The sequence below is a fragment of the Streptopelia decaocto genome, assembly GCF_964273445.1.
Source record: "Streptopelia decaocto genome assembly, chromosome: 24".
Classification (NCBI taxonomy): domain Eukaryota; kingdom Metazoa; phylum Chordata; class Aves; order Columbiformes; family Columbidae; genus Streptopelia; species Streptopelia decaocto.
The window spans coordinates 969,098-981,478 of NC_138679.1; the positions used below are offsets into that span (position 1 = coordinate 969,098).

At 57.5% G+C, this 12,381-nt stretch overlaps 1 protein-coding gene across 1 annotated transcript; it reads left to right on the forward strand.

Annotated features, from left to right (window-relative positions):
- Positions 1 to 9,298: 9,298 nt before the first annotated feature.
- On the forward strand, positions 9,299 to 12,329 carry GDF15 (growth differentiation factor 15). The gene is made up of 2 exons (XM_082072041.1): positions 9,299 to 9,716; positions 10,337 to 12,329. Exons 1-2 carry the CDS (start codon positions 9,395 to 9,397, stop codon positions 11,110 to 11,112), a joined length of 1,098 nt encoding a protein of 365 aa, XP_081928167.1. The 5' UTR covers positions 9,299 to 9,394; the 3' UTR covers positions 11,113 to 12,329.
- Positions 12,330 to 12,381: the final 52 nt, after the last annotated feature.

Sequence of the window (12,381 nt, forward strand, 5' to 3'; positions counted from 1 at the left end):
GAATTTGCTCGTTTGCACTGACCTGGGAGACCTGTTGCCAACCACAGCAAAAAGAGATAGTGCTTGTAAGCGTAGCAAGTTCAGATTTAGTGTTAATCACTGCGAATTTTGGAATTCTGTGATTGCAAAAAGGTCTCGGGGGATATCGCGGAGAAGCGGGGTGAGAATATTGAGTGTGGAAGAGAGAATTGGGGAGGTTCCGCCGCGTGGGCTCCGGTGTCGCTCTGCTCTGCGCCGGCAGCTCGCAGCGGGAGCTGGTTGAGCTGGTGGAGTTTGGTGGTGACTATTTCATTGGTTCGTTTATTAAATGCTGCGGAGGATTTTGAGGAACTCCAGATAACTTGTGAACTCCATAATTTGGTGACGCTGATGCTGGGAGGCATTGATTCCAGTTTCCTTTGGATTAAACCTGATAATCTGCTTTTTAAAACAAAAAGCAACTACGGGCTGAAAATTACCTTAAAGACACATGGGGGACTTGAACTGTATGGGTCGCTTCTAATTGGAGATATTTTATGATGCTGTGATTTAGTTGGAGGTAAACACCCGTTGTACATTGGTACAATCTATAAGGTTTCGGAGCAGTTCACGCTTATCTGGAGCGTTCCCCAACCTGATTGCTTCTCCTAAACGTGCTGGTAGTGGGAAAGGAGGAAGAAAAAAGGTCATGAGGATGGTTCGAGGTGTTGAATGTGGTTGTGACATGAGGCTAAAGCTGAATGAGCTTCCAGAGTCCTTCAAGTTTCCAACTCGGTGACAACTCACGGGTTGCTCGGCTCTCACCGCAGAGAGGAGGGAAATGCAAAGGCAAGAGGTGCCAAGAGTAAATTGGAGATGTTAATAAACGCTTCCTGGCCGGCTCCTTGTGGCGGCAGAACAGCCTCGTCGAGCAGGGCTCTGATCTAATGCACCCATTTACCTTTATTTATCTCCGTAGGGTTTGTACATACGTACAGGTAGGAAACTCCTAATTGTATTTACGCGCCCCGGCGGTCACTGGGAGATGCAGCGTTCAGACTCCGGCGCGTCGCCGGTTGTTCTGCTGGTTGTACGGGCAATGTTTCACCTTTAGTGCCTGGCTCGGCTGGCGAAGGGGGATCACACCTGGAATAAACCCCCAGAGCTCGCAGGGCTGCAGACCCGCACGCCCGCAGCACGGGCTCCGCTCCTGGTGGTTTTGTTAATGAAAAGGCTAAAAAAGTTAAAATCCGCTGAAGTTTCTCCTGATCCTCAATCTGCGTTTGAGCGCCGGATCTGTTGCCCGCTCGCTTAGGAAACGTGTACAAGGAGCCGCGGTAGGAGGAGTTTCTTCACACCAAAAATGGGGAAAAACCCCATGGAGATGAGCTGGGGGGGTAGTTCCCACAAAGGGCTGAAGCGGCGATGCCGCTGTCCGTGCTGCTTCACCGTTTAACTCCTCGCGTCTCTGTTTTGAACTCGGGGCGTTTCTCCAACGCTCCGCTCGTGCGGCTGGTGCTCGGACACGGAGCAGCTCCAGACACGGAGCAGCTCCACGGGGGCGCTGGAGCGTCTGCGAGCGAGCGGAACCGGGGTGTTTAACCGTGGAAACCCCACTTACCTGGGGGGTTTAATTCTGAGTTTCAGATCTCGTCCCACAGTGCGGCTGAGAGTTGTCAGCAGTTCGTACGTACTTCCACCATGTAACTTCCTATTGTCTCCTTTACTTACTTCAATCTATTCTCCGATAATATTTCAATGAATTTCAGAGTTGCGAAGGCTTTCTCACAAACTTTATCTTGGATAGAACACCCCGGTTGATACGTAACTACGCATCCTGCCGGAGATGAATTTAGTATATTTGCACCAGAAACCCTCATGTTTTGCAGTATAAAGTGCAATTTTTGTTAAAAACCCCTTGTGTTCGTGTCTGATCAGTGTCTGAGGTGGTAAAAGCGATATTCTGCCAAACCCCCACAGCAGAAACGAAGCCGAATTCCTCGTCGTATTCATTGAAACCTGCGATCCGCTTCTGCTCGGTCTATTTTAAGACAAAGTAGAGAAGAAAACACCTCCCCGTAGGTAGGAATTAGATATAGGAAATGAAACTACACGCGGCCCTTAAAGAAAACTCTTGTGCTACTTAAATAGACCTTCAGGTTTTCTATTGCACCAGCTTCTGGAATCACAAGTGTTTACTTGGATGCAACAGCGAGTGCCTTGTCATGGGGAGCGAGGAGCCGCTTGCTGGGAGGTGGGTGTTAAAACGGGGTGTTCGGTGTCCCCGTTATCCCAGATACTCTTCAGAAACTGCCCCAAATCGCCTTCTTGAGGTTTTTCTGACACACGCTCCGACCCGACAATAAAGAAAAGAATATTTGCCGCGCTTTGTTTGGCCAAATTCATGAAGGTTTTTCCATCTCTTTGAAATGGTGTGTTTTGTTGGGACTGGGTTCTGCACGTCGCTCCTCTGGGCTCCTCCGTTCATTAATTGTGAGTTAATCAGCCGTCTGGGTGCCTCAGGTGTTGCTGATCTCGTGCTTATCGGGACAATTCTCGGTCTCGCAGTGCCTTGTAAACCCAAACAACCCCGTGTCACAAAGGGCTGTGTAATCAAGAACCGTTAACGACCCCGCGCTCGCTGCGGCCAAACTGGACTTTGTCACTGGAAACTTCAACCCGTGTTTCAAAGTAAATAAATAAAGAGTTTGACTCTGATACTGGATGGAGCGGTTTTTAAAAGGGTTCCGTAGGGTCGGTCATTGGTAGCGGTGATCAGATTTGGTTTTAGACCGTTCCCTAAGCGCAGCTTTGGGTTTGTATCGTTCCCTGAGGACCGGCCGTGTGGTTCCCCTGCCCTGTCCCACGTGACCATTTGTTTTCTAATGTTAACAAGATATTTCTGGCATTTTATTCAAAAGAGTATTTGCAGATCTTATCTTGCCGTTATCTATTATGTAGGCATATTTATTTTATCTATTATGTTCTTTCTTTGTACTTTGAGGTCCAGCACCAAAATATTTGTGCAAAACTTGCTTATTTATGCAAAAAAACCCATGACTGGTATTAAGATGCAGAAGCCCGGGGAGCAAAAGCTACTTCACCGTTTTCCTTTACGAATTTGAGACTCCAAAGTGGATAATTCCAGGAGGCAGCTGAAAGGATCCGATTCGTATCTGATGAATTATCAGTGTTTCACACCAAAACCGCCGGGTTTACTCAGATTTGTTATTATTCACGGGACAGGTTTGGCAGCAGCTCTCCCTGCGCTGGAGATGCGGAGCCACGTTCTGGAGTCGTGTCTTTGCACCCCAGGCTCAAATTTGGACAAAACTCACTCGGGTTTTGCAGAATTTAAACAAAAAAGGGCAATGTGGTCTTAACTGAGGGGTCTGTGCAGCCCGGCCTGAGGATGTCGCCTCGGCTCCCTGCTGCCACCGCGCCTGGCTGGGGACAAACGGGACGGCTGGTGCCACCAGATGGTGCTGCCATCCAGGGATGGCCGGGAGGTGCCAACAGCTTCGCTTTGATCCTGGGGGTCTGGTGGTGCCACCGCCCCCGTGGTTCAGAGCTGGAGCAGCGGGGATGTCACTGCTGAAGGGACAACATCAGTCCCCGCAGCACACGTGACAAGGCCGGTAACTCCGTGTTTACCTCTCCCCGAGCAGACTGGAGGTTGGATTATATTCATTAGTGCAAGGCGCAGCTTTGCTAAGCCTGCGGGTTAAAGCCTGGCCTGGGTAGAGCCCAGAGCCAGCCCGGCGTCCCCATGCGGGATGGGGCTCAGGGGGGGACACACACACATCCCGGCCCAAAGTTGGGGACTCTGGCGAGGTCGCGGTGCTCTGACTGCGGGGGGGCAGAGAGCAGAACCTCACTATTCTTGCTGAATCGCCGCTTTTACTTATTTATTGTCCTCTCTCTGGGCACGTTTTTCCCCAGGTTTCCTCACACCGGTAACCAGCGTGCGATGGGCACCAGGGCTCCGGGATCCCCGAGCACCGGCCGGGGCACGAGGCCCCCGCGGAGCCCGCGCTCCCCGCGGCCGAGCCCTGGTGAGATCGCTCTCGTTTTGGTTTGCGTGAGGAGGTGATGAGCTCTTCCTGCGCGGCGTTTCCAGGTGATGTCATGCTGCTGGCTCAGCTCAGGAGCTCGTTTTGCAACCCAAACTCTCCGGGGGCAGCTTTTTGCTCATCGGTGGTGAGGAAGCTCATCGTGGAGCGTCTCTCTTGGGTTTCTTGGCTGTAGATCCCGGGATCTCTTTGCTGGGCTGGCTCCTCGTCAATCTTAATTATTTTTGTGTAGCAGCCCTGCCTATTCCCTCCTTTCCTTCTCCTCAAACCGCCCGTAAACGAGGTGGGATTTTTGGGCAGCGTCCATGTGGCGGGGCCGTTCGCCTCCCCGCCTTTTCCCAGCTCGCAAATCAAAGCCGAGCTCAAGCGAAGGTGCTGGAGAAACCCCCCCCCCCAAAACCCCTTCACGCTTTTGCAGCCGCTGCCCAAGGGCTCCCCAGAGCTCCCCCCAGAAATCCGCAGCTGTGGGGCTGGTGCGGGAATGGCTGGAATTTCCTGCCCGCTCCGCGCAGCCCTCGCATGTTCGGGCAGGTCCAGGTCGGGCTTTGCTGCCTCTCGCAGCCTCGCTGAGGACGAACAGGCTCCCGGTGCACCGGGAATCCCCAGCCTGAGCTTCCCAGGGCAGCAGGGATGCTCTGGCAAAGATTTGCCCCTCTCGGGCTCCTCGTCGCGGCGTTTCAACCGTGTTTCTTTCCCTGGAGGCGCCTCGTTGTCTGCTCCAGCTTCTCAGGAGCTTCACCCCAAACCCCGGGCTCAGTTTTGGGCCCCTCGCACCAAGAGATGAGTTTCTCAGGGACACGGGGCAGTGGCAGGGGTGGGCTAACGGTTGGACTCCATCATCCCGAGGGGCTTTTCCAGCCCAAACCGTTCCGTGATTTTGTATAAATGGGTCGTCACCCACCTCTGCCACAGCCCGGGGTTGTCCTGGCTGGTTCCCAACCAGCGTCAGAGTTCAGAGCTGGGTGAGAACCGCTCTGGGCTGCTCCTGGCCGGCGGTGGGTGCTCCGAGCGCAGCGCTGCCCCAGTCACGTTCCTCTGACTAACTCCCTGCTGACGGGCACGTGGAGCCTGGGCCCTGCCGGGTATTTCTGGTGCAGGTCAGGCTGGCAGCAGCCTCACCTTGTTCTTCAGCAGCTCCCGTCTCATGCCCCATCCAAAGTTGTGCCTCGCACTTAAAGAAAACCATCCACACTTAAAATCCTGTGGTTTTAAGGGGCTTTCTGGGTTTTCCTTCCCTCATAGCATCTCCTGAGGCTTCCCTTGCTAAAGGAGATGATGCTCTGCGATGTACTGAGGTTGGATTTTGTTTCCTTCATCTGTTCTCCCCTCTGGGCTCTCCTGCTGCTTTTTACAGCTGCTTCTCTCGATAACCATCACTTTGATCCTGCCCAGGCTGAACTTGCCTCCTGCTCCTTGTGCGGATGATGCTCCAGAGGCGTTTTACCATATACCATTATACCATATATCATATTTATGTTTGCTGAAGGGGGAATGGTATTTGTAAAGCCTCCTGGCTGAGGGACAGACCTTACCTGGAAATCTGTCCGTCCGGGGCGTCTGTCCCAGGGAAGGTGCTCAAGGCCAGCGGAGAACACCCTGGTGCCCAGAGGCCGGTGTTTTGGGGCAGAAGGGACCTCTCACGCGATATTTCCATTTTCGGTGGCTGGTTTGGAGGCATCTCCTGCGCTGTCCAGGCAGAGGGGCTGGGATTCAGGTTAACCATTGACCACAGGTGCAATCACGGCAGAAATGGTGTAGAAAACACATTTTTGTCAGATGCCGTAAGCTGGCAGCAAAGGTAGAATAGCGTGATTCCCACTGCCACAGGGCAAAAGCTGCTTTTTTGCACTCGCCTGATCCACCCTGTTTATTTGGCCTTTATTTAGAAACGTCTAAAGGTCGGGACGATGACCACAATGACCACTCTGCAAATTCATCATGACTGTGGTCGAGCGCTGGGAAAACATGGGCTGTGGCTTCCCGACCACCCTGGGCTGGCGGCGGAGGGAGATTCCTCGTCTCCATCCCCGAAACGGGCCGGGATGGACCAAAGCTCACCCCGCGGTGACTGAGGGAGCGCGTCGGAGCCCGGCCGGGTCCCCTCTCCACCAGGGGTTGTTCACCCCAAGCTGCTCCTGGAAATGCTGAAGCTGCTTCCAGCCACCAACTTCCCCAGAGACCGAGAGCCCCGGGGGCCGCTCGGAGCTTCACGTGGTGGCGGCCGCTGTGGGAAGCTCTGCTGCCCTTCCCTCCCCAGCTTTTGGCTGAAAATACGCCGTGGGAAACAACTGTCGACCTTGTTTGCAGGAAATATCCCTCCTCCGGCATCCGATTCGCTCAGCCTGAGTGGTTGTGGGGAGCACGTGAGGTCCTGGAGGCTGTGGGGAGCAGCCCCAGCCTGATGCTGTTTGCAGAGGGTGCTCTGGGTGTGGGATGCTCTGGGTGTGGGATGCTCTGGATATGGGATGCTCTAGGTGATGGGATGCTCTTGCTGATGGGATTCTCCGGATGTGGGATGCTCTGGGTGTGGGATGCTCCAGATGTGGGATGCTCTGTATTTGGGATGCTCTGGATGCGGGATGCTCCGGATGCGGGATGCTCTGGGTGATGGGGTGCTCTGGATGTGGGATGCTCTGGATGTGGGATGCTCTGGATGTGGGATGCTCCGGATGCGGGATGTTTTGGGTGATGGGATGCTCTGTATTTGGGATGCTCTGTATTTGGGATGCTCCGGATGCGGGATGCTCCAGATGTGGGATGCTCTGGATGAAGCGATGCTGTAAGTCACTCTGTCCTGGGGCCGCTGGGCGCCCATTCCTGGGGGCTCTGGCTTTTGTTGGAGGCTCTCAGCACCTTTTTGGGAGCTCAACAGCCATGAGGAACTAACAGACCTAAAATCTGGAAGGCAACACTTCCCCTCCTGCTGTTGAAATAACAAATGAATTTTTGCTGATAGCTGCAAAAATATCCGGGGTTTCTGCAAACACACTCAGGCAGGCGACTGCAGGGGGTTTTCACACTTTTTGGGGAATAGGAACTCTCCGGGACCCCTTTGTCTGTGCTCACCCTCATCAACCCATCCCACTGCGAGCCCTACACGAGCTGGTTCAAGCTGGAGGCTGCAGCCGGTGTGCATTGCATGTGGAAGTGACCCAAGTTCATGTTCCCCTTCTTGTTCCTTTTGGTGTTTGATTTCAGCATTTCCAACGTCACTTCTTCCCCCGGTGCTGGCTCAGCTGGAGCCGCAGGTGGCTCTGGGGACCGGCCGTGTCCCCTCCCCACGGTCCTGCCGCCCACCTCCCCTCTGGAGATGCAGAGAGGTTGAAAGTGACATTTCCATCCTCTCCAGGCTCAGCTCTGAGCTTTCCTTGGGTTTTCTGGCCGTCCCACCCGCGGGTCTCCCCGTGATGGGAGGGATGGCACAGGGTGTGTTAATGGGACAGGAACCGCGTCCCGCCGGGAAACAGGCGATGGATGGATCTGACTTTCTGCCGCAGAGATGACGCGGTGCCAGCCCAGCGAGGGCCGGAGGAGCCGCGCGGTGCCGGTGCCGGTGCCGCTGCCGGTGCCGGTGCCGGTGCCGCTGCCGGTGCCGCTGCCGCGCGGGCGGGGGCTTCGCAATCACATCTCGCAGCCTGGTGGGGACGCGCCGGGACGTTTCACAACCGGCCGCTCCGCACTCACAGCCGCTGCTCTTCCAACACGAGTTTAACGGCTGTTGCGGGACTGTAAATCTCTGGCTTCCATGGCTGGCGCCTTATGGGGGAAAAACATCCGGCTGCGGTGAACTTTGATGCTGTGGGGCCCCATGCGTCACTCGCGGATGGGACTCGGACCACGCAACACGCCTACAGTTCGAAAATTCATTGCAAAAGCAGAAATTTCAGGATTTGGGGGTTTGGCCGGTATTGCTCAAGGGGCAAAGGGATTGCTGGTGGGTCAAGGCCAATTTCTGCTCTTGGCCACGCTACAAAGCCCCGATTTGGCTTTGGATGAGCATCTTTGGCATCTGGGGATGGTTCATCCACCACCTCTCCAGGCAACCTGTTCATGATGCTGCTTGTGCTGCCAAACTTCTCCTTTCGCGTGTTTGAAGGGGAAGGATTTGGTCTTGGTTTTGCTCAGGCAAACCCTGGAGAAAGCGGGTGAGAAAGGCAGGAATAAGGCTGGAGCGGGGGATAAACACCGTAAATCCCAGGATTACGCAGCGGGAGCACAAGACCAGGTGCTTGGCTCAACTTCAGGACATTTGGGAACAGCGTCGTCAGCGCCGGGGGGATCTGCCCATTGCCTTGTCCCACCGCGGGGTTTCTGCTCCCTCTGGTTGTGTCGTTTGGTCAAAGCATCCCCTGGAGAAGGCGAGAGCTGGGTGATCCCATCCTGGCGTTGGCCCCTTGTTCCCACAGTGGGTTTTCTCTGCTTCCCGCTGGCCCCGTGCCACCCCGGAGCACCCGGCTCCATCCCGAAACGGCTTCGGGCCGGTGCCCGGGTGATGTAACCGCGGCCGTCGTTGCTTCAGAAGGGACCGAACCCAGGGCAGGGCCGCGGAGGAGCCGCTGCCGCAAAGCCGGGCTGCGGTGTCATCAGCCGGTTTGGTAGGACAAGGTCTAACCTTAATCCTCTCCCACCTGCCTGCATTGCCGGGGTGCCCGGATGCCGCTTCAGGGGGGGTTTGGGGAAAAACTGCACGTCTGGCTCAGCCCCACGCGATGATGGGGACCTGTGTGACAACGGGGACCTGTGTGACAACAGGGACCTGTGTGACAACGCGGACCTGTGTGACAACAGGGACCTGTGTGACAACGGGGACCTGTGTGACAACGGGGACCTGTGTGAGAATGGGGACCGGCACAAGAAGGATGGAGGCGGCCGCTGAGGACGTAGGGATGGACGCGCCGTGCCCCAGCGCTGCCCACCTGCACATCATCCTCCGTCCGTCGCCCCTGCCACCTCCGAGGCCATCGCTTGTCACCTGTGGCCACTTGTCCCTCGCCAATGGAGCGAGTGGGATCCCCTCAGCCACGAGCCAGCTGGGGAGAACAGGAGGTGGAAGGGAAATATTTGTGCCTGAGAAAAACCAGGACATATTTCTCATCCCCGTGGCTGCAAATGGCCCGATCCTGGCACCACCAGGGTGCGAAATCCCAGGCGGAGCAGGAGAGATTCCTGCTGGGCGTTTATTCCGGCGTCACCCGCCGGCAGCCGGGACGGGGGGGGGACGGAGGGCGGGCAAAGTTCGGCTCCTATAAAAATCCGATCTGGTCCACTTCATTCATCCCTGGGCAGCAGCGCCGGGAGCGGCACCTCCAGCGCCGGGTTGGTTTTGCGCAAGAAGTTCTGCGAATCCGTCGCTCCCCTGCGTGATGCTGCGGGCGCTGCGGGACATCGGGGCTGCCGTCACCTGCCTCCAGCTCCTGCTGCTCGTCACCGGCGCGGAGCCGAGGCCGCGCGGCTGGGATGAGGACAGGACCCAGCTGGAAGCCGTCAAGAAGGGGATCCTGGAGCGGCTGGGGATGTCGGCTCCCCCCGTGGTCCGGCAGCGGCTGGACCAGGAGAGCATCCGCCGGGCACAGCGCCTGTACCGGCTCAAAGTGGCCGAGGTGATGCGGAACCGGAGCCGGGAGGAGGAGGAGGAGGAAGGAGCCGTGTCCCGGACCAGGCGCCTGCACCGCCTGACGCCCACCCGTGAGTGCCCGCGGCCCGCGGCCGTCCTGTCCCCCTCGTCCCGCGTGTGTCCCCTGCCCTGTCCCCACCCGGGCGTGTCAGTGTGTGCCGGGACATGACGGGGCATGAACCGCACGTGTCCCCATCACCCTTACCCGGCAGCTCCTCCCGCCCTGGCGGTGACAGGAGCTGCCGTTTGAGCTGTTTTGCTTAAAAACACCAAAAATTTGGGATGAAGGTTTTGCCCAGTGGCAGCTGTTGGTGCTCGGAACAGGGGCTGAGCAGCTGGGGACAAACGGAGGGGACATGGGGAGGTGCCATCTCTAAAGCCCTAGTTTGGGGTTTCATCTGGATCTGGGGTGATTTAGGGAAATATTCAGCTCCTTGGGCTGTGGGGGAAACTGGGGTGGGGGGGTCACGACCCTCCAGTTGGGGCGTCCCTGGGGATGGTGTGTCCTGGGTGGTCCAGGGATGAGGATGGGGCTGAATGTCCCCGTGTCCCCAGCCTCGGCATCTCCTCGGGATCCGGGTGATTCCACGTTGGCGGCGGTTTGGCTGCGGGACAGGAGCCGGTCACGAGCCTGGGCTGGCGGGGGGTGGATTGCCAGCTCTTACATCAGCTGTCCTTGTTGTCCCCGCAGTGCTGCGCTGGCCAGACGTCCCCCAGGGACACCAGGACCCCCGCGGTCCCTACCGCTACCGCCTCGTCCTGTCCCACACCGAGACTTTCCACCGGCAGCTCCGGGTGGTGCAGGCGGAGCTGAAGCTCTTCAAGAAGCCCTTGGCATCCCACGCCGCGTCCCCTCTGGCCACCGCGCCGGCCCCGCGGGTCAGTATCTACGTGCTGGGGGGCGCTCACGAGCCCCCCAAGCTCCTGCGGAGCCAAGAGCTGGACCGCGACACCCTGAGCCTGGACATCACGGCGGCCGTGCGGCGCTGGGCCGCGGGGGCCGAGGACGCGCTGCGCCTGGAGCTGGCGTTCACCGCCAACGTCACCGCCTCGCTGGCCACCGCGGCGGCGGAGACGCTGCTCCTGGAGGTGGAAACCCACGAGCCAAGGGTTCGGAGAGCCCGGCGAGCGCGGGGGCTGGAGGAGGAGTGCGGGAAGAGCGACGGGAAGTGCTGCCTCAAGTCCCTCAAGGTCTCCTTCCAGGACATCGGGTGGTCGGACTGGGTCATCGCCCCCAACAGCTACTACATGAGGTTCTGTGAAGGCTCCTGCCCCCACAACTACAAGCCGGCCAGCATGCACGCGCAGATCAAAGCCCGCATGCACTCCCTGTCCAAAGCCACCCCCCCGCCCTGCTGCGTCCCCGCCGCCTACGACCCCATGGTGCTGATGCACTACGACGGGCAGGGCCGGCTGGTGTCCACCGTCTTCGAGGACATGCTGGTCACCAAGTGCCACTGCGCCTGACGCGTCGCCTTGGACCCCAAACACATCCTGGCAGCTCCAGCATCCCAGAACCCAGCCCCTGTGGCACAAACTCCCCTGGGCTCCCCGGTTGTGACCCCCCTCCCTCCACAAGCCACAGTAACTTATTCCCCCCTCCCGCTTTTCCTGTGTTTAAAACCTTCGTTTATTTTGTTGGTGGGTCCTTTCCAGCCCAAAGGGGCCGGGGGTGGGTCTGAGCATCATTTTTTCTCCGCTTAGAGCCTTATTTATACAACCTTCTTATTTATTGCTAACTTATTGCATTTTATAGCAAAATAGGGGTTTTTTGGGGAAAGGTTTTTTGTGTGTATTATTATTTTATATATTTCTATAAAACAGAAACAATGCCATAATGTAAATGAATAAAGCGATGGGAACGGGGATGCTGGTGGCTCCTCTTGCCCGTTTTGGGGGGTCTCCAAGGGCACGGGGTGAGCAGGGACCTTCAGCTGGGGGGTCCCACAGCTCGGCCCCTCGGCCGAACCTGCTCCACGTGAATTCTCCGGTAAATCCTCATGGTTCCCAGGGCTGGACCAGCTCCATCCCTGCCCCGGGGGGTGAGTAACACCCGGGTGATGCTCCCAGAGACCTTTGAGCTGTTTGTGTCCTCCAGATGGGCGCTGAGCGCAGCCTTGACCCCCCAGGCACGTCCAGCTGGGATGTGGGTGATGCCCGATTTCCAGGTATCTCAGCTGTGTTGGGGGAAAACCATCACTCCCCCCCCCAGTTCTGCCAGCACAGAGGTCGGTAGCACACACCATTGTCCCCAAGGGACTCGCCACAGGATGGGGTGGCTCTGCTGGTCACAGTTCCTCTCTGTCCTTCCAGCACGTCCCGGGGGTGTCCTGGGCTGCTCGGTCCCTTGGCAGCTCCTGGTGGGGACCTGGGCTTGGGGAACATGGGATATGGGGACCCCCAGTCTGGGGACATGGGCTTTGGGGACCAGGACTTGAGGGACAGGGGATACAGGGACCTCCACTCTGGGAATGGGGTCTTTGGGGACCAGGACTTGAGGGCGATGGGATGCGGGGACCTCCAGTGTGGGGACATGGGCTTTGGCGACCAGGACTTGAGGGACACAAGCTGTGATGTCCCCTACTCTGGGGACATGGACTCGAGGGACTTGGGCTCCAGTGACCTCCACTCTGGGGACCTGGGCCAAAGTGATATGGGCTCTGGGGACCTGTCCTTGAGGGTCTTGGTCCCTCGGGACCCCCACTCTGGGGACTTGGGCTCTGGGGGCTCAGGGAC